This window comes from Saccopteryx bilineata, chromosome 1 (genome assembly GCF_036850765.1).
Source record: "Saccopteryx bilineata isolate mSacBil1 chromosome 1, mSacBil1_pri_phased_curated, whole genome shotgun sequence".
NCBI classification, from domain to species: domain Eukaryota; kingdom Metazoa; phylum Chordata; class Mammalia; order Chiroptera; family Emballonuridae; genus Saccopteryx; species Saccopteryx bilineata.
The window spans coordinates 181,779,635-181,807,018 of record NC_089490.1 but is presented as its reverse complement, the minus strand read 5'-3'; the positions used below and the strand labels follow the sequence as shown (position 1 = coordinate 181,807,018).

The following is a 27,384-nucleotide window of genomic DNA, read 5'->3' as shown; positions in this document are numbered from 1 at the left end:
TACTGACTGGCAAAATACTCCATCAAATCAGTCCGTGGTCCTCTTTGAGATAAAATGGAGGAAAAGCCCAAAAGGAAAATTAAAGCTTTAACGCAGTCTTGCAGACGTCTGCCTCATTTCATTGTAAATTGAGTGCGATAAAACAGCGTCGGCAGCCTGCATAAGCAGCTGCATAATTTTCTTTTGTGCAAAGAACTGATTTTGAAGTGAAGACCTCACCAACGTCTAACAGTGGTAGATGGCTTCCATGCACTAATTATGTCTTCCTTTATATCTTTGGCTTGAACTCTAATTTGCGTACGGTTTAATGAACACCGGTTCTCACTGCGAAATATTGAAGTACCTGGGAGACTGAACACTTAGACCATCAAATGCTCTCCCTCCCGACACTCATCTTCGAACCCCACTGCATTCTAAACAGACTTCTAAAGGAGCGTGGCTCTTTAAAGCCCCGTGAATCACTTTTGAGCAGTAACTGTACACTTAAATTAAAAGCCACGATCTGGCAGCAGACGTGGGTTGTGCTAAAAAAAACACATAATTTTTTAAAAGTCTTTCCTAGTTTAGGTGGGAGGCATGACTTACCAGCTCCATCACTGCCTGTTGCAACAAAAACCACACGTTTCATGGCTGTTTGTCTCTCCGACGTCGGCTCCCAAGTTTCCCCAGAAAGGCTCTCTTGCTTTCTCCTGTCATCTCTGAGAATTTAGAAAATGGGGAACAGTAGAGACAAGGGAGGGGGTTCCAACCTGGGCCTGACCCCTCATTTCCAGGGTCTCTCCCCTTGTAACACTTTACTCTGGGAAGAGTGATGCTGAGTGTTAACCTGAAATTTGAAGGCCTTCCAAAGTGAGAGGCAACAAACATTTGAGTTCAGTAAGAACAGCTATTCAGCACGTGCTGATTCAAGTCAAAGCCCAGAGAATGTTCGGATTAGGGAATAAGGGCAGTGGGTATTCGTGAGAAGGGCAGGGGAACAAGTCCGTCAGTAGAAGGAAGTCATTTCTATTGGTGCAGATAAGCTTAACGTAGTAATGCTAATTCTAAACAACGTTTTAATTTTCGGTCCAGTAGTGGTCATTCATGACTGCTTCCTTGTTATGTTGCAAACAGACCTTCGGGCCACAGCCTTGCTTTAGTCCCAGTCCAAAGGTTATTCAGACTGACTTTAACATTGCAGACTCCAGGCACAGCCGTTCCTCGGGGATGGCAGCCCGGCTCCATTTTAGAGAGGCTCTGCTTATAGTATTCTGACAGGAGGTTAGTGACATGGCTGACAGATTATCTCAGAGCGAATATGGACTACGCACTTTACTTGGACTTTTCCAAGTGCAGGTTTGGAGATGAAGGCTCGTTGAGGGGAATGGCCTGGAGGATGGATTACAGACTCGGATTGGGCAGGTCAGGGGTGGGACCCGAGGGTCTGAATGTCTGAGAGCTCGCTGCTGAGCCTACTGCTGCTGCTGCTGGACCCAGGATCACACCTGGAGTCCCTTTACCTGGAGTTTCTGGTTGCATCTTCATTATAACCTCTGAGGTAGGTACTCTTTCCCAGATGAGGCTGTCGATGTGCAAGGAGAATAAGAAACAGAGCTGAGGTCACCTGTAGAGGGCCAGGCAGCTGATTTCACTGAGTCTTCCTGAGAGGCAATTATGGGGAGAGACCTGCCACTCGGTGCTCTCCAGTCAACCACAGCAGGAAAGAATCAGCAGAGCAAAGGGAGAGAAAAATGTACAGGTGGGTATTGGCACTTGTCCAAATTGTGCTTCTGTTTACACATCTAGTCGTGGAGCTGTTGAAACGAAGACCCTCTTCTTTGCTGATAACGGTGTAGGGCAGTATTTGCTGAGCCCAGTTCCTGCTATGAATGCAGGACCGAAATGCAAATACACTGGTAAAGTGGGAATGCACTTTTATTTCCTAAGGGCCATGTAATCAAGGCAAAAGCTATTACTTGATCGCATAATTAACCTTAGGAATAGTATAAACAGCACAATTCATGAATTTGTTAATTTGTCTTCCGTGCTACTGATATTAGCCCCAAGTTGATCTGTTGTTCTCCTCTGTTGATTATCTTAAGTTTGCTCATTTGGATATCTTCAGGGTAAGCAAGCGAAAAAATGAAGCAAGCTTTTTTAACGACTTGAGAATGTTCTGTGGGTAAGTGATTTGTTTTCTTTTTAGAGGTGGACACAGCTTGAAGGAAGTTACTCTCTATCCTAGCCGGTCTGGACCTCTGAGATCCAGATTTCTGTCCTGGGCACCGACTAGCCAGGTCGCCAGTTACTAATGTGGGAGCCCTCCATCCCCTACCCACCAGCCTCTGAGCAGAGGAGACAGAAAACAACCAGTAATGTTCATTGGCAGTCATGCTTCCAGGACTCCGAGTGTCAGTCTAATTTAGTGCTGATTTATTTTCCCCATCACTATGATTCCCTAGCTGAGTGGAAATAAACAGAAACAGTAGGGGGTGTGTGGGCCCAGGCTCTGAGGTTAGAGGGGGTGTCGTCGGGGGTGAGAGGCACAGGACCAGCCTCCCTCTCCGAGGAGTGTGGAAGAATGATACTCACCTGATTCTGAGAGAAGAGGAAATGTCACCGCATTTTCTCTCCCTGGTGTTTCTCTCCCAACGTGGTACACCTGTGAGGGCCTGGGGCCGACTTCCAGAAGCAGCAAATCAATACAGTCAGAGATTCTTTTCTTAGAGCTCTGGTTGTGAAGCAGAGTTGCTTAATTAGACCTGGGCCTCTGACGGCTGCTTAAAAAACAAACAAACAAAAAAGAATTCACTGAGGGTAGTGATACTAGGTCCCATCGGTTCACACATACTTAAAATTACAGGCGACATCTTATGAATAGTCACTGACGACTTCAGAACAGGGAGAAGCTGCCCACTTAACAAACAACTGATTTCAGCTGACAAGTGATGGTTACATAGCTCTTTTAAAAAGAAAAAATCACTCGTGGTCCCTCCAGTTGCTTTGAAACCTTTTGGGGATCTCACTGGGTAAGTAAGAGTCTAGATCACCACCCAGAAAGCCACAGGAAAACATACGCAAATGAACAAATAGCCGTGGCTACCAGACTCAAACACCCCTCACCGCCAAATGCAGACAGGACAACTGTGGTTTGGAGGCTTTTTTGCAATGTGTTTAGAAGGATCGGCCTGCCTGCCTGTCTGTCTGTCACTTAGATCTTAGGGCTCCACCTGAAGAGCTGAGCTGACAGCAGCAAGCCCTCACTCACTCCACCCCGGGTCCTCCAAGGCTTACACTGGTCTAGAATATGTAGAGCAGGGGTCAGGAACCTTTTTGGCTGAGAGAGCCATGAACGCCAGATATTTTAAAATATAATTCCGTAAGAGCCATACACGACCCGTGTACGTTATGCATTATCCAATAAAAATTTGGTGTTGTCCCAGAGGACAGCTGTGATTGGCTACAGCCACCCGCAACCATGCACATGAGCGGTGGAAATGAATAGATTGTAATACATGAGAATGTTTTATATTTTTAATGTTATTATTTTTTTATTAAAGATTTGTCTGTGAGCCAGATGCAGCCATCAAAAGAGCTACATCTGGCTTGCGAGCCATAGGTTCCCAACCCCTGATGTAGAGAGAGCAGCCAGGGCAGGCAGAGAAGCCCCAGGGAATGCCGATGACCGCTGTAGGCAGGTTCGGAGGGTCAGGAGCAGCTCACAGTGACACGGCGGCCGACGGGCTGGGTGCTAACATGCACCAGACTATCTCCCACCACACACTTCCCGGGTATGCAGAAACCCTGTGGCATTCGGGGAATTATGCGCTCCCCCTCGGCATTGCGGGTCACAGACCGAATACAGGCACCCAGGACGCTTCTGCACACCCGTGGCTTCTTCTCTTCTACTGGCCCCACTTGGGCCTTTTTGAAATTCTGATCTGGAATTTCAAGGGGAAAATAGTTTTTGAAAGAGATACCCTGAAATTTGTTCTACAAAAAGTTCGGTCATTTCCATGTTGCTGAGAAGCACTTCCAAGTAGAGAAAACATGTGTGATACTGAGTGGGAGAACTTGGAAGTAAAATCCAAATGGCTAACTAGCAAGAGATGATGGAAAAACAGGGGCCAGGGAGAGGGTGCTATAGGCTTGGGCCTCAGAAGTGGCTAGTCCTCTTGACTAAGCTATACAGGGCGACAACTCAGTTTATCCATCATACATGCTCAAATCAGAACCTGAAGTCCAAAGCTCCAGGTCCTACTAGTTCCAGACCTTAATCATATTTCCCCATGTATAAGACGCACCGTTTTTTGAAAAATTTAGGGTCTAAAAACTGGGTGCGTCTCATACAGTGGTTTTGGTATTTCAAATGCCATAGATGGCACTGAGGACGAGACAATATATGAAGACAGTGATTTGTCATCAGGCACAGATGAGGACAAGCTAATGGATGGGAATTTTGACAGTGATCAGGAGTTGTATGAATTTTATGAGGAATAAAACTTGAGTTCAATAACTTTATGTATAATAATACATTTTTTTTCAAATTTCGGGCCCTAAAATTAAAATGCGTCTCATACAGGGGAGTGTCTTCTACACAGGGAAATACAGTTGTTTTCACCCTCAGACTGAAGGCGGGTGGTGATAATGAGCCCTGTAGAGACTATGTAAGCATCATCTGACCAGTCAGTCTTCCAACAGCCTAATGAGAAGGGGTTATTACTGAGCATCTCTTACAGGAAAAAAAGAGCATCTCTTACAGGAAAAAACAAAACAGAAACGAAAACAAAGACAGAGAAGACCTAGCAAACTTGCCCTACACAGCTCCCAGCCTGACTTCTCCTCTGCTCCGGAACTTTTCCAGAAGGAACAACCCTTTAGTGCCATGAGACTAGGCGACCAGTTCCTGCAATGCCTTGTTGTGGATACTGGTCAGAATGAGTAAGGAAATGTCATTATTTCTGAAAAATGCTACACTGATTATTTTTGGCTTTGCTTTATTTTAAAAAATGTTTTTAGCAAAGAAACGCAAAAAATGCCTATCGAAACAGCACTCACCTACTCCCCTCATCCACAAAGGCACACACATAACTTTTTAGCTGATTCTTCTAAAGTGCACATCCTATCTTTTTATAATATGCATATCCTCTTATTTCCTAGTTTTTCATTTTAGACATTAATAACTTCTAATTATGGTAGATGAGGATTTAACTCTCTACCCCTTACCCCCCCCCCCCATATGTTTTAGCAACATCGTTAATCAGTATTTACATTTTTATGGCTACATAACTATGGTTTACTGCAGGGCTAATAGTGCACTGTGCTTATGTTTTCTTCACACCCTGTTTTGAATTAATAATTGCCTCATTTTTATCTGTTGCATAGCTTTTAATGTACTGAAACTTAACAAATTTTTCTAAATGTATCATTAGATGTCCTGAATACTGCAGAGCTGTTTTTCTCTAAATGGTCTGTCGTGGTGGGAAGATGATTTATCACTTCATTTTGTTGTCCCGGAGCCTTTCTTCGAAGGCCTGCCTGCTCACACCTCCACGAGCAGTTCCTGCACCCCGGCGGCCATCTATCACCCTACAACGCCCTTCACCCCTCTCCTGGGTCGAGATCCCTATTTTCTGTATACCAGATTTTTCTCTTTCGTGTTTATTTCACTGTTTTGTTGGACCCCATTTCCTGCGTCTTTTTAATTTTGAATTTATTGGGGTGACAGTGGTTAATACAATTATACTGGTTTCAAGTGTACAATTCTATAATACATCATCTGTACACTGTATTGTGTTCACCATCCAAAATGAAGTGTTTCCATCACCATTTGTCCCTTTACCCTGTCTGCCCCACCCCCTTTCCCTCTTGTAGTCACCGTACTGTTGTCTGTGTCTATGCATTTTGGTTCTTTTGGTTCTTGCTTAATCCCTACACCATTTTTACCCAGCTCTCCAACCCCAGCTGTCAGTCTTTCTTCTTTATCTATGAGTCTGTTTCTATTTTGTTTGTTTTGTTCATTGGAGTCCACATAAAAGTAAAATCATATGCTACTTGTCTTTCTCTGACTTAGCATAATGCTCCCCAGGTCTACCCATGCTGGTGCAAAGGGTGAGATTTCCTTCTTTTTTTTACGGCCTATTAGTATTCCATAGTGTGAATGTACCACAGCTTTCTTTTTAATCCACTCATCCACTGACAAACTCTTTCTTAAGAAGCTTGTGGACTGGAAGATTTGGAAGCAGTCCACAAGCTTCTTAAGAAAGAGTTTGTGAGAGATCGTTGTTTGGAGTCCTTCTATGTCTGTAAATGTCTTATTCTTCCTCTGACTTGATCAATAATTTGAGCAGGCGTACAATTCCTAAACTGAAAATAATTTGCCCATCAAATTTTGAAGACCTTTGCATCCTAGCATCTCATGTTGCTACTGAGAAGTCTAAAATGGCGATTCTCAATTTTTAACCTGATCTTTCTCTCAAGTTTCTAGGGCTTCTTTTTAGTCCACGTGCTCCCAAATTTCATAATGATGAATCATGGTATGGCTTTTTTTCCCCATGCACTTACTCAAAGAACATTCAGTGGGCCCTTTCAGTCTAGGGGTTTTCTTCCCTTGGATTCTGCTAATTGTTCTTGTATTCATTTTTAAATAACTTATTCTCTGCTATTTTCTTTTTAGAAACTGCTATTCTTTAGATGTTACAGACTGATCCTCTAGTCTTATATATAGTTTCTCTGCTAATCTCCATCTCTTTATTTTAGTTTTGCTTGATTTTCTTAATTGTTATTTTCTAGCAAAGATTTTTCTTTTTCTCTTTAAATTTCTATAACATTTTAGTATCCATGAGGCCTTTTTAAATTGCATTCTGTCCCTGTATTATAAAGTGTGGTATCTTATCTTGTTGTGGGTATTGATTATAGTTCTTTGTCAAAGTTTATTTCATGGATCTTCTGGCTTACCTACTAGATGTCTTTCTTAGATGTTTGTGGTTCTTGACTATCTTTTCCTATTTAAGAGGCAGACACTCCAAATCGAATAGGAAGCTCCCTCAGTGTGGTCGAGGGCCCAGTGAATGAGTTTTCTGTTGACAGAGTTGAGAGCCAACAGTTTATTTGGAGGAACCCTCATCTCTGCCCAGTGCCGGTATGTGGAGTCTTCTCCTGGGTTGAGCATTCCTCCGGGAGGAATCCTCTGGTATATGCCAGCATACTGGCATTGCAGGAGATGACGAAGAATGACAAACTGTAACCTCACCTCCATTTCATTTCTGAGCCTCCTCCTGTGGCTCTGTACTCAGTTCAGATCATGTTCCCTTCAGAGTTCTCGTAAATGGTGTGCGGGGGACTGGGGGGGTGGGGGTGGGAGGTTGAAATTTGCACAGGTGGTACCCTGGCTACAAGATGAGAAGAGGAAGTGGGCCCCACCCACGCCATGCGCTCCTATGTTCAATCAGCCCCCAGTTCTCAGCCCCATGTCTTGACCTTGCCTTCCACAAAAAAGGAGTTAGCTCACTTCTCATTTGTACCTCCACTTCCTGGGCACTTAGGTTGCAGTTTTTTTCATTTCCGGTCTGGAGACCACTCCGCCATCTACCTCCCTTCATCCAAAGTTGTTGATATCTTTTGTCTAACCTGAGTTTTCTCCCTCGTCCCCCTTTTGGGGTTATTATGCTTTTTAAATCTCTCTACTGTTACTTAAGTAGGTCTTTGGAGAAAAAGAAATTGTCATTTTAAACTGGATTGCATGTTACTTTCTAACAGGGGAGACTGTTCTCTTGGGTTCCTGGCACATTTGGAAAGTTGTTTGGACGCTATGGTCTGGAAGTCTTATTGATCTGCTCTTCTAGATTATTAAGCTTGGAATGATGGCCTAAAAGATACTCACCAACTTCTTTATTGTTAGTGGCAGTGATGATACTTAACATGGCTACCATTCATTGAGTACAACATTAATTAGCTAAGCCCTGTACTAGGCGCTGCATATGTTAGCGCATGTAACAGTAACAACAATTACTGTCTCTTTTATAGATGATGGAAGAGGTTCAGAAGGATTTAAAAATCTTCCAGAGGCCACAAGTGGCTGAGATGGAATTTGAACATAGCTGCATTTCTCACTTATAATAACAATAATGGTTGCTGACATTTACTAAGAACATACCATACCCCAGTGTAAGTTCTGCATGGCCCTGCCTCTTCTCGTGGCTATAAGAGTGCAAATGCTGGCTCCTCACTTTCCTAAAGTGATCTCAGAAAAAAAGGGGCCTGCATTACCAAGGCTTCAGCAATTGTTATACTCTTTATCATCCTAAATGTTCAGGTTTGGATCTAATTTTTTTTTTCAGACTGTCCTTTAACCTGACCAGGCAGTGGCACAGTGGATAGAGCATCAGACTGGGACACGGAGGACCCAGGTTGGAAACCCTGAGGTCGCCGGCTTGAGCACAAGCTCATCTGGCTTGAGCGTGGGTTCACCAGCTTGAGCGCAGATCGCTGGCATGAGCTCAGAATCATAGAAGTGACCCTATGGTCGCTAGCTTGAACCCAAAGGTCGCTGGCTTGAAGCCCAAGTTTGCTGGCTTGAGCAAGGGGTCACTCAGTCTGCTGTAGCCCCCCCCACCCCCCGTCAAGGCACATATGAGAAAACAATCAACGAACCACTAAGGTGCCGCAATGAAGAACTGATGCTTCTCATCTCTCTCCCTTCCTGTCTGTCCCTCTCTCTGACTCTGTTAAAAAATTTAAAAAAATAAATAAAAGACTCCTTTATAAGCTTCCGGTTGCCAAAACCCTTACCAGAGTTGCAGGCAGCTCTACTTTTAGCCTCTATACCTTCCCGTGTCCCTGCTGGGCTTACTGAAGCCGCCCAGACTCACTCTCTTGGACTGGATAGCACCCTCAGGTTGAAAGGCTCCTGGTGGCAAGGAGCTGCGCTGACTTGCTGACTGCACCTAGTGCAGCATCGGCTTGGCAAAGTCTTAATGGGCTTCATCTATCTACGTTTAAAAAGTCTTACGAGTAACCTTCCTCTTGCATTGAGTAGTGGTGGTTTGATGTCTTTTTCATAATCTATGAACCCCTAAAAAAAAGAGTATATTGGCAATATATTTTTGTGGTCTGTTATATCTGCACCTTTGATTTGCAAGAGTGATTTCCACGTGATTTTCCTCTGGCAGAGACAGCAATGACTGCCAAAGCAGAACAAAACCCAAAAGATAAACAGCCTTCACAGCTTCTGCCATGATAGACTTTCCAAAGCAAAGAAGGCAATGTCAAAATGTCCACCCAGTGGTTCCTTGTCCTTAAAAATCTCAGGGAGAATCAGATCATCTGAAATAGAAACTCTGCTATTTTTATACCCAATTGCAAATGGTTGGTCACCAGCCTTTCGTCTCAGCAATGAGTCTTCTTGGGAATAAGATCTAGAATTTATTTATACTTTACACTTTGGGGAAACATGCATTTGAGTTCTGTCGGCTTTTGCTGCTTTTCATTTCCCTGGAAGGACATTTGAAATGCCCTTTGGATGTTTTCAGTCTCCTCCAGCTACAAAGAGGTAGGGAAGAGATGGCTGGTGAGAGAGGATCTTGCTTGTTTGGGTATCACTAGTACTAAGAGAAGGGATAAAGAGACATGTTAGCTAATGAACGATGCCATGCTACGTTTGTTTGCAATTTAGATCAGTGACTAAGCACTCTCAGTGAAATGGAGCTGGGAGCATCCACTTTGGCTCTCACTTGAAATCTATCTCCTGGGCAGTAGAAAATGCCAAAATCACAAACTGTGCATCAACTTTTCAAATTACCATATGGTGACTCAATGCAGGACTCCAAGAACATTGTGTGAACACACACACAGCATCCTCTACAGACACGGCCATTGGTCTGTCCTGGCAAAGACTTAGGATATCTCCTCTTGGCCACCAACATCTTCTCTTTCTATGACCCATTCCATTTGTTTCATGGATGAAAGGGGGGAAGGTTTAAAGGAAATGAAATTATGGCTGAGAATAGGCTTATCCCCGGGTTCTAGTATATTCTTGTGTCTGTGTCTGCACACACACACCAGCTACCTTCCAACTGCAGTAGGCAGGGAACAATGAAACAACCAGCATCAGAAGCACTTATTCAAATTCGTTCGTTGGCAACACTGAACCACTTCTTACTATCAGTAGACTTATGAGTGGTGCTTAAAAAAATAGGAGGTTCTCCTAGAAGGGATAACAAGGTTGAATCCATTACTGGCTAAAGATCTGATAAAGTATAGATTATAATCCTGATTTTTTGGGGGGTAGGGGATGACTCAGAGAAGGAAAATGAATGAAGACATACCTGAGGGAAGGAATGAGAAAAATGTAACGTGAATCTACCCCTGCTATGCCAAGCTGCTCGTTTCTGGTTTCAGTATGTACCAGAAGGCGCGGGAGGAGGATGGAGTTGCGCAAGCTCCTCTAGTAGTTCCTCTCCTCCGCCTGTCCCCATGTTCCACAACGTGCAGGGGGTGCGCCAGGGAAAAGTGTGGGGAGCAAGTCATGGCCTTGACCCCATTTTACTTCAGGGAAAAGCTCAGAGGTCTTTTTCTGCGGTTTGATTGTAGACTCTAATCAATTCAGAGAAACAGGAAGGAGATTTTTTATAACAGACCAGCTCAAAAGGCATAAAAACTGCTAAAAAATAGTTAAAACAAATAATTAAATGTCAATTATTTTTTGAAATTAAATAGGTCGGTTGAAACATGAATTTAACCACTTGGTATGCAGTAGCTGTACAAATTAATGAAATAGCTGTGGTTACTGAATCTCAGTAAGAGAGTTTGAAAGTGTCAAAATTTACAAACAATTCCAGAGAGAGAGAGATGGATAAAGAGAGATATTATCTATCTCCCTTTGCTCCATTCAACAGGTATTCATGGGCACACAGGCTATTATGGGTTACTTCTGTGTCCCAATTTTAGTTTCAGTTCCAGGCAAAGTTCAATTTCAAGAACTTCTGACATCTAAATATGGGGATGGCTTATATTCTGATATGAAGATCTAAAAATTCAGTTATATAAGGTGGTGATTATCTTCAATAAAGAGGCCACAAAGCAGAATTCCCTTTGTGAACTTTCTTACTATAATGACAATAATTTCTTTGAAATGAGGTTAATATTTTCCCTTTGGGAAACAGATTCACTGTAATAAAGATTATTCATTTATTATTAATAATAATAATAATGAACACCTAAGTTTACACAAAATCCCCATTAGGTGCTCCCCTAACTGTCTATCTCAAGGTTTCTTTAAGACTCAAATGAGAAATTCAGGTGACTCCACTCTAAAAAATGTAAATTGCTACATATAGGCATGCTATTTTTATTACATTTCTGAATGAGTCACGAACATATTCAAGTGTTCCCAGATATAGAAAGTTACAATTATCTGGGCCTATTTTCTTAAAGTTCTAACAGGGGCTGCCATTTATTGAACCCTAAGTGCCATCAGTGTGCTATACACTTGATAACATTTAAGCCCTACAATAACCTTAGGAGGTGGGTCATCTTTACTTTCTAGATGAGGAAATGTGAGGGCAAAAAGAATCTAACAAAGATCCCGTAACTAGGAAGTAGTATTAGAATACTGGGAACTGAACTCAAGTCTATCTGTCTGCAAAACCTGTGAATTCACTCATAATGACCATTTATTTTTAAAGATGATGCTTTTTTTTTCAATTACGTTATAGTTAAGCCATATCTATATTAGGAAAATCAAGTAGTCTGGTTCAAGATTACCGAATAGAATTACAACTTTTTCTTGACTAGTCAAGTTCACCGTAAAGCAGACAGGACTGCTGGCCTCACATTATTTTTGCCTTGTTTCTGTGTTTTTCCGTCTTTTCCTTTAACTTGTCAATCTTCCCTCATATTTAGTGCTTATAATGCGCTGTGGACTAATAAACCAAATAACCTATCGTACTGGAATAGTTATCTAAGGCAGTGGTTCTCAAAGCTGTGCCTATAACTCACCTGGTGAGCTAGTTTAAATGCAGATACCTGGGTCCCACTCCTGAGTGTTCTGATTTAGTAGTTTTGGGAAAGTGAGGCCCTATGAGTAAAGAACACGTGTTTTGTAAGAAATGTATTCATTTAGTAGCATCGATTTTCAAGTTTGAGGTTTTCATCTATGGCTTGGATAGCCGAGACTACTAGAGACTTTATATTTACATAGTATATGCATACATGAGGGAGAGAGAACCTGCTATTTGAGAGTCTACATAATTTGAATAACTTCATTTTTTTTTCACTTATATTAGATGAACTACATAGAACAGTGACAAGAGCTTGGAAAGACCACAACATGACTTATTTTTTCCAAACCCTTGCTTTAGTTTGTCAAAATTCTAGGTTTCCTTCTTCTTAAAGAAATTCTGGTGCTCTGCTCGTTATCTGGCTTCCAGCAAATCACCTAACCAGTCTGAGCCGCAGCTATGCTCTCTTCTTCACAATGGAGATAACGGTCCAGCAGGTCCTCGAGTAGCACCGTTTTGCTCAGTGTTGTTCCATTTTAACATTGATGAAATGCCACAGGATCTTAACTCGTGTTTACACCAAGTCACCTGTGGTAAAACTGGTTTCGTTGCATGTCGTTTCACTTCGAGTTGTAGAATCTATTGACGTTAAGTGAGGAGTTACTGTACCTACTTCGCAACGTGGTGGGGGCCCTACAGATCATGCATAGAAAGTTCCTGGTAAGTGTGCAAAAAAGATGTGGTCATATTTTTAAAACAAACTTAAAAATTTTTTTTTCTTTGACTTGAAAGATGGAGGGGGGTGGGAGGAGAGAGAGAAAAAGAAGTGTCAATTCGTTGTTCCATTTAGTTGTGCACTCATTGGTTGCTTCTTGTAATGTGCCCTGACCAGGAATCGAACCTGCGACCTCAACGTTCTGGGATGATGCGCTATCCACTGAACCACCTGGCCAGGGTCAAAAATGAACTTTTTATACAAATTTTAGTTGTAATGGTCACAAAACTTTTGTCCCTCTTTGGGGGCCCCAGACCTCATATTTCTACATCCTAATATAACATAGAGACAAGCACATTGGAGTATCCTTTAAAGTCTAAGGAGAGAAATAAAATCTGCATTCACAGCACATTATTCTTACTTTAGCTATATAAAACGGGCCAGGAAGTATTGATTTCTATGTCACACTAGGGAATGCAAAGAAACCAAGACTTTGCTATTTTAAATATTAGAGACAAACCCTAAATATTTATAATGAAGTATTATTACCTCAGTGGAAGAAACAGACATACTAACATGAAAAAACACATTTTATTGCACTTAAGTTATAAGAAAATAAAATTTCTAAGTGAATCAAACCATAGACACAATCCCTTTAAAGGTTGTTTTCCTCCATCATGTCAGGTTGTTACATAACTAAAATTAACCAACTTGAATCTGATTGTTTTAAATCAGACTATAAATAAAACAAACAAAAAATAAACAGGAGGAGGAAAAAAGATCGCCTAGGATACAGTGTTAAACCACTTTCACAGTTCAGCTTGAGTTGTGGCTCTTGGAGAATGAGGCAAACCATTTGACTTTTTCATTCATTTCGCTTGTTTGCATGTGACGACGACGCCTTTACTACAAAAACTGAATGGTTTCTGCTTTGTCAGTTACTCAGAGCAATAAAACTGTAACAGTTGTTTTCCCAAATACTGTAAAACACTAAGACTGACCAGCAACTTTACTTTACTTTTGAATTTTATATATTTTTAAAATATTTTGTCAGTTTTATTATGTACGTTCATCCATTCACCACAGCCCTCAAAAAGAAAAGTTTCTCCACGGAACAGGCGGCAACAGCTCTGTTCCAAGGAATGTGTTTTAATTTTTGCCCAGATAAAAGAAAATAAGCTTTGCACACACTCTCAATTCTTTACTTGCAGGCAAACTTCACTCTTTATTATCTGAAACTCTCCCATTCTCAGCCTCTTAGAGGCACAGATGGTTAAAGTTTCAGTGGCAAAAAGTCTTTTTCTGTAACCAAACTAGAGCAAATTTGGAATTCAGTCTGGGACTAAAACGTCACAGCAGAAAAAAAATAAAAAAAAATAATTTGCTTTTTTTCTTTCTTTCATTTAGCAGCATAAATAAGTTTGGCCACTGGGAGTACAGTACAGGGGTGGGACAACAATCCCATATTTGAAGACCTACTTCTAGCACCAGCATCAAGAATTAACTCCATCTCTCAGGACTCACAGAACCCAGGACAACTTGCCACCTTTGAGCAACATATGCATTGAAGAGTGTATGTGGAAGCGACAGTAAATAGATTAACAGAGGCTAATACTGTGATTGATTGACATTGGCAATGGTTGGCAAAAAAAAAAAAAAAAAGCTTTTCCATGATAACTGTACAAAAACAATTCACAGTAATATATATTTTTTAGCTTTTCCACTCCAGAAAAATGACTTTTGTTGCAGATGCTCTCTGATTAGAAAGTCAACCCTCCTTATTCCGATGTTAATGCAGCTCCTTCCTAGGTCTCAGTGGTAACAGACCCGCAGAATCTGTTAGCGCCGGTTCAGCATTCACGCGCCCGATGACCACTGGAGAAGAAAATAAAGAAATAATTGCACCTGGTTTGATTTAAGTCTCATTTTGCAAAGCTGCCCTCAGTCAACAGTGAAGCCTTTCATGTGATGAGACAGCAGACGTCTCTCCTGTCAGTTACGGTTTGTCATCTCTTCCTCTTTTCCTTCTTAGTCTGTAGGTCTTTTCATTCTGTTGCCCCAAGCCAACATCCTGCACCACTGAGAACAAGGGTTTTTTTTTTCTTTTTATTTTTCTTTTTTTCTCTCTTTTTTCTTTTTGTTTTTTGTTTGTTTGTTTTTTTTCCAGGGGGAAGGGGGGGAAGTATATCGTCTACACATTTGGAGAAATTCATCTTTTCTGCCTTCACTTCATGTCCACATCAAAGTCCAGCACCAGCAGCTTGGTTTCCTCAGTCCCGTTCCGACTCCCGACGGCGCACACCAGCTTTGTGTTCGAGGCTCTGATCCGCCACACAACGCCCCCGCTCCCTCCACTCTCCAATGTGACTAGGTTTCGAATAAATTCACCCGTTTTCAAGTCCCATAGTTTTACAGTTCCATCATCTGAGCTGGTAATTACAAAGTTCTTGTTGAACTGTAAACAGGTCACCGCACTCTGATGCTTGTTGGGACCTAGGCAAAACCAAAGGAATTCGATTACTGGTTAGAAATCATGGCTATGGGTTAGTTACATTGTAATTTGTAGACTTCTGCACTAGAACATACAATACATGAAATATTTAAAATGCTGCATATTTAGAAACTGTGTTCTGAGTATTTTAGGATCAGCAGGGATGTCAGAAAATCTGGTAGGTGTCTGTAACTGAAATGTTCATTTTCAAGAGTTCTGTCTTCCAAGAAGCCGGTTAGCTACCAGCAAACATTTTGTTTTCTGGCTGCAGAAATAAGAACTTCTCTAGGGGATGACGTAGCTAGCCCAGTTTCATGGATTCTGCTGTTGGACAAATGAGCATAAGAGGTCTACTGCCCTACTCCTTTGAAGTGACCACTCAAGGGCAAAGGCTGAATGGACACCATTCCAAAACTCTGAGAAAGAGACAAAACCAACGAGTAAAAAGCTGCAATACGGCCCACCAGATGGCCTCACTAAAAAAATACTAAAAAACACTTTCTAAAGGCTATGACCAATAAAAGGAAGTTAATCATGACTTAAGATAACACTGTTGTGCCTCATTTAATAATAGTGGCTTTCACATTTTTCTTCCTCTAGTTGAGTGGGCACTACCATTCCTTCCTATTCTAGTTAAGCAGATGGTTAAGGGTCTAAGTTGAGGCCAAAGCAATTTTCTATCAGATTAGGGAGTTTGGGTTGTTTTCTTTTCCCTCCAGCAAGACAGCTCTTTAATTTAAAATTGGACTACAAATTCAAAATGAGACAATCACTCAAATAATAAAATGAGTATGTTGCTCCTGTAATACAGTCAAGATCTTTCTTCAAATTGTTCTTTCAAGTTAGGTAGAGTTAACTGTAATATGGGAAGTGATTAAATAATTTTATATCAAAAACAATTTAAATGTTATATTGAAAACAATTTAACACACTTTCTCAAGGATAGCCTAGCTTTGTTAAATCAGAGTAGACATGCTGGTAAACTTACCAAAATAAGCATTTTCATTTCATATGAGTTTAATTCTTTTTGTGACGCATATTTCTTTTGAACAATGATCTAATTTTTTTAAAAAAAATTTGTAGATTTTTTTTTGTTTATTTATTTTAGAGGGGGGGAGAAAGAGAGAAAGAGAGAAAGGAGAAACAGGAAGCATCAACTCCAATATGTGCCTTGACCAGCAAGCCCAGGGTTTCGAACCAGCGACCTCAGTATTATTACAGGTGGATGCTTTATCCACTGCGCCATCGCAGGTCAGGCCAATCTACTTTTTAACTAACACAACTAAAGGGGGGATAGCCAATACTTACCTTGCAATGTTTGTAAACACTGTCCTGTTTTGATATCCCAGATTTTAACTGTAGAATCTGCATTCCCAGAGACAAGAATGTTGTCTTTGAGTTCCATCCCACTCGTTAACGACTGGTGTCCTGTTAGCGTGTGAATGCAATTCCCCGTCTCCACATCCCAAACACGGATTGATGTATCAAGAGATCCACTCACCACATGGATGCCATCAAACTACAACAGACACAGTTTATTAGACTAGACGTGTGGACGCTCCTGATACTACCTACTGACCTTAGTCGTAGTGGGGGAGGGGAGCAGAGCAGAGCATAGAGAGCAGGTAACATTGGGAACAAGGTGAGGTACTGGGAGGAGCTGCATGTAACCCAGCACCTCTACAGAGCATGTTCTCAGAGCTTCTACCAGAAAGAAGCAGGAACAATGACAAAGAAAGCAGAACACCTAAAATGAACATATTATTTTCAGATCATAGGGTCACACATTGTGCTCCATACTATGGAAAATGTAATAAGGACTGCCATTTGAGTTTTATTTCCCAACAGGAAGTTGAAACTGCTGACATGACTTGTAGGAAGGGGGGTGCTCATCAACACCGAAGACATGAGTAGGGCCAGAAGTAACTTTCATGGTGCTTAAAAGTTAGTTCCACTAAAAATTGTATGCAAAATAAAATTTTCATCTACAATAACCTAAGTGCTAATTAGGAAATGCGCCAACAGATAACTGTATCTGGAGTTAGACGAGGTAGTGTTTTGATAAAAACAGAAATCTACAGAGCACCTCTTTTCCTGCTTCCCAGTTATACAAAGTCAGTTAAGTATTATTAATTCCAAGATCTAAAATAGTCTTTTCTCAATCTAATGGTTTATTTATATGAGAATATTCTATTCATTAAGGTTCTTAGCATATTACAAAACATAAAAACAGATGCAGCCAATTCCCTCTCCAAATTCATAACCTTTTCTAAGTTAACAAACACCTTTATTATGTGTCAATATTTCGTGGCATAGTCAATATTTCATCAACTGAGAAACAAATACCTCAAGAATAGGACTGTCGGCACTGGGGCAATATGGCTGATCACTAATGGGCAATAACTGGTAAATGAACTATATAAGTAATTGGAAATATTTTTGAATAGAAATGCTGTCTTGCAGAAAATGAGACCCATTTTCTAAACTTGCTATTACTTTATCTCAAAATATGGCAGTCTGTCAAAGGACATCAGGTTCAAATGTATACAAAGAACTAGTTTCTTTATGACCACAGATTAGTAGCCCTGCGAGAGTAGAGAGTAGAGCAGTTTTACGCAGAACGGCTCCACTTCCACTCTGAATGGGGATGGAATCACAATTACATGGTCCATCAGCTTTCAGCTATCAAGGCAAAGGGGCAGCTTTTGGCCAAATTAATCCTCTGTTAAGGAGTTTATTAAAATCCGGTTATTCTCCTTTGAGACTATCTACCCATTAATTAACAGAGCAAAACTTAGGGCTCCAAAACCCCAGGTTCCAGGACAAATATGTGTATTTCAGACAGAAAATGGATCACAGAAAAAACTGAAACAAATCACATAAACAATTTCAAATTTAGCTTTCTTCATGCTAATTTAAAAATACATGTAAACAATTAGTAACCTGATTCATCTGTTTTGGACTGTCCTGGATCAACAATGTGACGGTGGTTATCTGACTAAAGCTATCTCATGATTCATCAGTAGAGCGTCGGAAGGGAGGAGGGATCTAGGATCTCTTACCTGTAACGAGTAGACTCTATTGGTATGCCCCTGCAACGTGTGTAGACAGGTCTCAGTCTCCGGGTCCCACACCTTCACCATGAAATCATAGGCTCCACTAACAACCCTCCTGCCATCATACTGAACACAGCGAACTGCTGCTACATGACCCATCAATACATGTAAACACTGGCCTGTCTCAATATCCCAAACCCTAAGAGTGGCATCTCGAGAACCGCTAACAACTCTGTGGGGGGAAACAGAAAAAAAAAGTATTACAATTTTTAATAACATGATTAAGTATATCTCAAGTCAGTGATTATTAAACTTCTTTCCTTAAGCAGGAACACCTGTTTTCAAAGACATCCTAAGTAAAACCCTGATATGTAAACAAACAGAAGCTGAGTTCCTCTGATTAGGACTAGAAGTTGGGAAGCCTAGAATTCTGCCTGTTTGGTTCCCCTACCTATAGAGATAAGTAGCTCCTTGGGGCTCTGAAAACTACAGTATTTAAAAAAGAAGAAAAAGAAGCAGCAGCAGCAGCCAGCTCTAAATATATACAATAAGGTCTTAAATTTTAGAAATAAAATGCTAATGTGCATAATACATATAAAATCTCAATGGGAAAACTGTGGTATTTTGAAAAAATAAAATTTTCTTCTTTATTCTTTCTGTCATTTCCCAAAATTGTTAAGATGAATACATACATACTCCCTTTGTGATTAGGGAAAAATTCAATAAAGGTTATTCAACAAAACAAATCAGAATTTATTTAAATAATTAAAGATATGTGCTCTACACCGTATATTTTGGTAAAATTAACTAGTTTTAGACATGTTCTCAAAGGTTGCATATTGCTTATATTTATAAATATTCAACAGGCTATAGGGACATTAAGATATATAGGTTTTAGAAGGTCCATATATTGAAGCAACAGAAATTTTTTCAAAATTCGATCCAACATTACTGGAGCTATAGTCTTCTAAAAACCTGAGTGATACAACACTTTGTAATCTCCAGATTAAAAGGGGAGCTGAAAACTCAGGTATCTTATGTCATTCCTAAGAGACAAAGGAAGGCCACAGCTTCCACATTTGGAAGAGCAGGAAACAGAAGCACTGAGAGATTTAAGTGAAATGTACGGTCTCCTGATACCAATCCCCTAAATTTTAATAGCAGAGCACACTGTTCAAAGCAGCTTCAAATTACAATTGAAAAGGTAATTTTTCTTCACATATTACCAATCTGGTGTGAAATTTGCTTAATGTAATGATTCTTAATAAAGAAAATGCTATGTGGGCAGAGTTAAAGGTAAAGACTGGAGTGGATTCACTGTAAGGACCCTTCACTAATACTGTTTTTGACAAATGAAGTAGAAAACACATTTGTCTAACAGGTTGTACCATGAAGACATGTCAGAAGAAGACAGAAAGGACTTTCAATAGGAGGGCTTTGTAAGAGTACATAAAACCAACGGCAAAGACACTGAGGAAAAAAAGCAGGCAGTCTGGTTTGGCTGAAAACACTTTGAAAACTGGATGGAGGATTTTGTTCTAACTTGGTAGGTGACAAAGTGCTCCCAAAGGGCAGTGTTACTAACCCAACAGAGAGTTCTGTCAGCCCAGTAAAGGGTGAGAATACCAGGTCTTAACGCTATATCAACAGTTCAGGTGATAGGTAATGAAAGAATAAATCAGAATCCACAGACAGGCCTCAGCTTTTGCCTAGGTATAGGGATTTGATGGAGTGGGGGTAGGATGGGTATATAATCAAAAAGACTTGAAGCCTGAACAGCTGAATTTGTCCCACTAGCAGAAATATGAATAGCAAATTAAAAAAAAAAAAGATTTTTTAAGATGATGAGTCATCAGAGATGTAAAACAATAAAGTAAGATGTTATTCAAAATTAAAACATAGAAGCTTTCAAGAAGCCAACATTAATAAATGAGGAAGAAAATTTAAAAATAACCCCCCAATTTTAAGCTAATACACACAAGTGCTTTCCTAGTATAGAAACATCTGAAATCTAATCATTAAAGTCTAATTTAAGAGCACATTATCACTATCTCCATCAGACACAGTTTAGGTATTATACAAGTTCACCTCCACACAAAACCCAAATTCACAATGACAGACAAGGACTTCCCAACCACTGTGGGCCGCCCCTCACCTTTTCTCATGGAGATGCATACAGCGGACAGTGGAAGTGTGCCCATATAAGGTGTGTATGCACTCTCCGGTCTCTGCGTTCCACACTTTGAGAGTCCGATCTGTAGATCCACTAATGATGATATTGTCTCTCATCTGTGACGACCATACTCCACCTGTGTGTCCCACTAATGTCCTTAGACACTGGAAAAACACTTAAGATGATTACTTTTGAATAGAAAGAAAAATGATTTAAATAGCATTTGAGTAGCTCATTAAAATTTGGAATAAAGTTATATTTACTCAATTTGGTTGTCTGGCATATAAGAAACTCATTTCTCTCTCTCTCTCTCTCTCTCTCTCTCTCTCTCACACACACACACACACACACACACACATAACATGACACCATTGCTATTTATTGCTTTGTTTATTCAGTAGTACTACCTATTGTACACATACACACAATTCAGGAATAGGTATACAGGAAATAAACATTTATCATTAAAGTATGAGAACTCCAGCCTGGTCTCTTTGATGAAATAATTCTACAAGGGCAACTTGGTTTTGTCCATGGGAGTCGACTGCATGGAAGGAAGCCGACAGTGCTGGGTGTGGCTACATACCACACCTCGGCTCAATCCGCCTCAAGGCAGCAGTGAGGAGCCAGGTAAGGTACTTCTAGACAAGTAAAGACACACAGTGAAGCCCTGAAATCAATCCAAAACTAATACTAAAGTATGGAAGCATCAAGCTGCCTTAAAAAATTTTAACATCTAACTTAGACTATTTAGAGATTCTTGCCCAAGAATCAACATTTTAAAATGCTATAGGACATTTTAAAAGACACGGATTCTGGTCCCCACACTTTCTCCAATTATTACTTAGGTGGTCAATTCATAAGAATATTCTCCATTGTAAAGATAAATATAAATATCCAATAGAAAACCATTAAATTATAATATTGTATGCAGTGAAATTGATTGCATGGACTGCTTTCTTCTTCAAGCTCCTTTTTAAACACCTAGTCTGCTTAACTTCCACATCACAGGGTTTGAGATTAGTCTAAATTAACATAACTTATTTAACTTCTAAACTGTAAGGATGTTATCAACAAAGCAGTTTATAAGAAAAAACAAATACCCTTCAATCATATTTTTGAAAACATATTAAAAAGGAAGGAGATAGAATTTGCATGGTTAAAAAGGGAGGAAAAATTAAGACAAGAAAAAGATAAAGCACATCTCTAAAATCTTAATAGCTACATCAAAGAGAGACAAACTATTTAACTAAAGAAGAAACTAGTGACATGCCTATCATGAGAAACATCATCTTCATGCCAAGGAAGAAGCTAAATTAGAAGCTCTGATATCTGCTATATAAACAAACTAGAGTAAAAAATGACCCCTTGTTTTCCTTTTACTGGCTGATCTTTGCAAAGATAAACAAAAACACGATGACTGTGAAGTGGGAAAGAAGTAAACTTACTTTGCCTGTGACTGCTGACCAGACTTTTAAAGTGTTGTCATCAGAACCGCTAACTATTCGGTTACCACAAAACTGTAAGCATGTAATCACATGATCATCATGTCCTTTCAGCACCTACAAGGTAGATGTACAGATTAGCAATGTTATTAAATTATGTTTTTTAAAATACGGGTGAAAAGAAAAAATAAGCCATAAATAGAAACAGTAATCTATAATCTATTTCTAGAATTAAGATTTATATGAAATATGAAGCATCATCATTCCTGGCTAATAAATCAAATATTAAACATTATATTGTTTCCATATTCTATGATTTATACTTGAGACATCAACTGTTATAATTTTGCTGATTTAAGACCTCATAAAAATGGTTCAAACGCAAATGGATTTTATAATTACCTATTTTATCTGTTCAAACCAAAATAGGTGTCTAAGTCTTATAACTTGATACACAAAAGCAAAAGCACCTGTTAACTAGAAAGACAAGACCAACAATTATCAACTTTTGAACTTAAAATTTAAAAAGCCTGTTATAATGTATATCTAGGACTCAAACACTTTCTCTCCAAATTGCTTTTTTTCTGGTTATAAAAATATGCCTTAAAATTTCAAGCATTTTTGCTATTCTTTATATACTTGAAATGTTAATAATAGTTAAATTTATAAAAAAAAACAACAACACAGAGACCCTGGCCGGTTGTCTCAGCAGTAGAGCGTCAGCCCAGCATGTGAAAGTCCTGGGTTCGATTTCCAGTCAGGGCACACAGGAGAAGCAACCATCTGTTTCTCCACCCCTCAGCCTCCTTCTCTCTCTCTCTCTCCCCCTCCCTCCTGCAGCCACTGCTCAAATATGCAAGTTGGCTCCATGGCCTAGCCTCAAGCACTAAAATAGCTAGATTGCTGAGCAACAGTGTAGCGGCCCCAGATGGGCAGAACATCAGTCCAAAAGGGGGGTTGCCAGGTAGATCCCAGTCGCAGTGTATGTGGGAGTCTGTCTCTCCACCTCCCTGCCTCTCACTTGATAAATAAAATAAAATAAAATAAAAAACATAGAAAAGCCCCCAAACAAAACAAAACATGGATACACCTCAAAAATCTTACTTGGACTATGTGGCCAGAGAGGGAGCAATTCTTAGGTAGAATGTACAGTATAAGATACAAAATTCAACAGCATAATAAGAAATTTTCATTTACACAAGATAGAACGACATGCCAATAAACTCATCTTTTATTTAAGACAATGAGTTGTCAGACTAGAGAAGTCCACAAAAGAAGGATATTGTCAATTACGTTTCAGTTATTTTCAAATATATTTTCTTTCTTTCTGCTAGAGATAGGTGTCAATTTATACTGGTTGCCAAGAAAGGGAAGAACATAGTTGGTGCTAGCACAGATTGATTAATAGATTCGGTTACACTGTGCATGAGTTCAGTTACCTTAGGAGATTTGAGTTCTCCTCGCCTCCAGTTAGTATCAATTCTATGTTGTCTGATGTACGCACTTTTCCATGGACTGTGTATGAAACCAGGTTTTATTATTTTTCTTCTCTTGATGTGCAATGGTTCATCAATACCTAGTTTTAAAGAGTTAAAGAGTAACTGCCTTCACCAATAATAAATACTACACACTTTATAATGTATCTCATTTTCCCCTACACTAGCATAGAAAACCACCAAAATGCAGGACACTGCCCACTTTCTAACACTGGTACTACAAAACAAAATAATGTAAAGTTTATATTTTGTATGGTATTCTTCTACATTAACCATTTGATTTTCTTCTCAGAATGACTGTATGAAATGGTGAGAATGTGCAGAAATCAGAACCCTTATGCAATGCTTGTGGGAATATAAAAGGGGATAGCTGCTATGGAAAACAGTATGGTGGCTTCTCAAAATACTAAACATAGAATACCATATGATCCAGTAACTCCCTTTCTGAATATACACCCCAAAGAACTGAAAACAGGGACTTGAACAGATAGTTGTATACCTGTATTCATAACACAGCATTACTCATAATAGCCAAAAAGTAGAAGCAACCCAAGTGTCCACTGATGGATAAATGCATAAAGAAACTGTGGTATATACATACAAGGGAATATTATTTAACCTTAAAAAAAATTCTAACACATGCTACTACCTGGATGAACTTGAAGACATTGTGCTAAGTGAAATAAGGCAGTCACAAAAAGACAAATACCATATGACTGCACTTATACAAACTCACAGAGACAAAAGTAGAATGGTGGGTGAATGGTGGATGCTGGGGCTTCAGAGAAGAGGAATAGAGAGTTACTGTTACATGGGTATGAAGTTTCAGCTGGGGAAGATAAACAAGTTCTGGAGATGGATGGTGGTGACAGCTGTACAACAATGTGAATGTACTCAATCCCACTAAACTGTACACTTATAAATGGTTACAATTTTGTTATGTAAATGTTACCATTATTTTTTTTAAGTGATTAAAATAATGATTCTATGAGAGAAGGTAAGGCTGGGATGATTAATCCCACTTTATGTATATAGATACTTAGGAAGACATAGTTTCACTGCTCAGTCCAAACCACAGGCAGGGCAAAGGCAGGACTGGAAACCAAGTACCGGGATCTCTACCTCCAAGCCGTCCTAACCATGCGTGCTCCCACCCCACCACAATCTCCAGGAGGAGAGGACGACCTACGGAGCCTCTGTCTGATGCTCTAAGATTCTTTCTTTAAAATGCTGCTTGTCAGAGGCAAATAATATTTTTACATTTTTTTTTCAAAAATATTTTTTTCTAGACAACTGCTGGGGGGGGGGGGAAGTCCTTTTTTTAGTTAATATGAATGATACCTACTCCTCTACCAAGAGAGGAAATTCTTTTTTTTTTTTAAACAGGTTTCAAGAACATAAGCTTCATGATGAGAGAAGAATGGGAGTTTATTACTGTACCACTAGCACTGAAGAACGCCTAGTTTCTAAGAGGTGTCCAAAAATATTTGTGGAGAAATGAATAAAATATCGACTATTTGAGTATTTTATTGCCAATATAACTTTAAATCAACCTCATCTCAACTTTTTCATTGTTTATTCTACTAGAGACTGGGAGGCAAATAATCAGTTATATTTGTTTTTGGTTACAATGTTCATTAGAGAAATTAGCTGCAAGATTTGGCCCCTTTGAATGAGTGGAATAACCTGTGGGTTTTATCTAAGTAGGTGAATGCAAATGAAGACTCATTCTTGATTCTCTGATAGGCTGCCAGAAGTCCTTTTTCCATTTACCCACTACTTTATTCTATTTGCACATAAAACTTAATCTTATTTTTTCTATTTGTTTTCAGAATCACCTTGCTTTCTCAAAGTACAAACATTTTCTGTATGTGAACCTTACCCTCTTCTTTGCATTTCTCTCTCCAGAGAAGGTTGTCTTCAGCCAAAATTCTCCAGTAGCGACAAGTCTGAGCCGCTTGTAGCAGGTCTTTGGGTTCCAGGAATGAAAGCACATAAAGTGCCAGCTATGGAAAAAGAAAAAGCACAGTACACCTCTATTTTTACATATATAAAAATAGTAAGTTAATTGTTCTTTACAGGACAAAGCACAGATCAATGTAATAGAATTCTACATTCTAATTTCTAAAATTGTGAAATCCTTCTAATATTCAATCTTAACAAATTATAAAAAATAGATTTAAAAAACCCAAACACTCGGTTGGTTGTGAACTTCGCTCCATTAATTCCTCATCTACCTCTTCAAGTAATACTTACTAAACCTTCCAGCCTCTGCTCTTGCCTTTGCTGTGAGTCTCAAGAATTCTATCTACCTACCTATTTTACTTTATTAGCTGTTTAAATTTTGTCCTTTTTCTCTCTCCAGTACAATGTAAATTCACATTGAAGACAGGACTTATGAAATGAGATTTCTTTATATTCTGGGTGGTATGATTTCAGATCACTTTTGATACACTGGACAGTTCTTATTTATATCAAAGTGTTTATTACTACAATGATGAACTTTTCAAAAATTTACACCCTTTATTGTAAATGACAAAAGGGAACAATTAATAAACCTCTCCATAGACATAAAAAAGTAATCAGGTCCGCCTGACCTGCGGTGGCGCGGTGGATAAAGCGTCAACCTGGAAATGCTGAGGTCGTCGGTTCAAAACCCTGGGCTTGCCTGGTCAAGGCACATATGGGAATTGATGCTTCCAGCTCCTCCCCACCTTCTCTCTCTCTCTCTCTCTCTCTCTCTCTCTGTCTCTCCCTTTCTCTCTCCTCTCTAAAATGAATTTTAAAAAATTTAAAAAAAAAGAAAAAGAAGAAGTAATCAGGTCCTAATTACTTTGTATTGCTTAAGGGGATTTTCTTGATGGGTCAGATAGAGTTATATAGTAGAGTCCTTTGGTATAGCACTGATTTTCAAATTTTGTTTCCCATTCTTGTAAAGTATCAATTTCTTTTTCATTGTATAAAGTCAATTCAAATAAATAAGGGAATGAAAGCTTTTTAAGTATGCTTATTCAATTAGCCACACAGATCACACAGAAATTTAAATCATGATATTAGGACAAAATGATCTAAATAGAGCAATAAAAAATAGAGCAAAATAGTTTAGTTTTCATATAAACTAAATTACAAAGATTAAAACAAACTATCATTTAAAGGGCCAAGGACCATATAGGACCATATAAGGGAGTATAAGTACAATTTGAATTATTTTTCAATGCTAGATAAAATTTACATGATATAAATTATGCTTTCCCAATGACTTTGTATATATGGAGTTAATCAATAATCACAAATATATTGAGTATATTCTTTCTAGAAAATACTTCAACTAGTCAGTATTCAATTCACCAGTAGTATTAACTACCGATGACAAAAGACAGTAAAAAAACTATGGAATAATTATTTTTGGTCTGTCCAGAAAGATCATTCAGTACCAAACATAGAAAATGAGTAATTTAAAATAAAAAGGCATAAATATATTCAAAAGTGTATATGTGTACACATATACATACACATATAAATATATTTCAACACTGTAGTTCTTAGTGGATACTTGAAATTATCAGTCAATCAAGGTTTGAGCAAGTTTGCTTAGAGTCAGTATAACTAACAGTAATGTGATATGATACCACCATATTATTAATCTTCCATATAAAATTGTTATTTAATGCAAAAATTATTAGGCACAAAATTATATTTGTGTGCCTAGCGTGCGGAGGACCCGGGTTCGATTCTCGGCCAGGGCACACAGGAGAAGCGCCCATTTGCTTCTCCACCCCTCTGCCGCGCTTTCTCTCTCTGTCTCTCTCTTCCCCTCCCGCAGCCAAGGCTCCATTGGAGCAAAGATGGCCCGGGCGCTGGGGATGGCTCTGTGGCCTCTGCCCCAGGCGCTAGAGTGGCTCTGGTCGCAACATGGCGACACCCATGATGGGCAGAGCATCGCCCCCTGGTGGGCAGAGCGTCGCCCCTGGTGGGCGTGCCGGGTGGATCCCGGTGGGGCGCATGCGGGAGTCTGTCTGACTGTCTCTCC

General features: G+C 39.5%; 1 protein-coding gene and 1 long non-coding RNA gene across 9 annotated transcripts in view; one reads left to right on the top strand and one right to left on the bottom strand.

Annotated features, from left to right (window-relative positions):
- Positions 1 to 1,198: 1,198 nt before the first annotated feature.
- LOC136338436 (uncharacterized) lies at positions 1,199 to 14,330 on the top strand. Its single transcript, XR_010731964.1, has 2 exons — positions 1,199 to 1,537; positions 14,101 to 14,330. It is a non-coding gene; the product is annotated as an uncharacterized lncRNA (long non-coding RNA).
- FBXW7 (F-box and WD repeat domain containing 7) overlaps positions 13,266 to 27,384 on the bottom strand; it is a 181,789-nt gene continuing 167,670 nt past the window's right edge. For all 8 annotated transcript variants that reach the window (XM_066280793.1, XM_066280787.1, XM_066280762.1 and 5 more), the window contains 7 exons: positions 25,237 to 25,360; positions 23,298 to 23,434; positions 21,862 to 21,975; positions 20,396 to 20,577; positions 18,247 to 18,472; positions 16,493 to 16,703; positions 13,266 to 15,186 (listed from right to left, as the gene is read on the bottom strand). In XM_066280793.1, the coding sequence (XP_066136890.1) occupies positions 14,918 to 15,186; positions 16,493 to 16,703; positions 18,247 to 18,472; positions 20,396 to 20,577; positions 21,862 to 21,975; positions 23,298 to 23,434; positions 25,237 to 25,360 (1,263 nt within the window). In that variant the 3' untranslated portion in view covers positions 13,266 to 14,917. The remainder of the gene's footprint in view (positions 15,187 to 16,492; positions 16,704 to 18,246; positions 18,473 to 20,395; positions 20,578 to 21,861; positions 21,976 to 23,297; positions 23,435 to 25,236; positions 25,361 to 27,384) is intronic.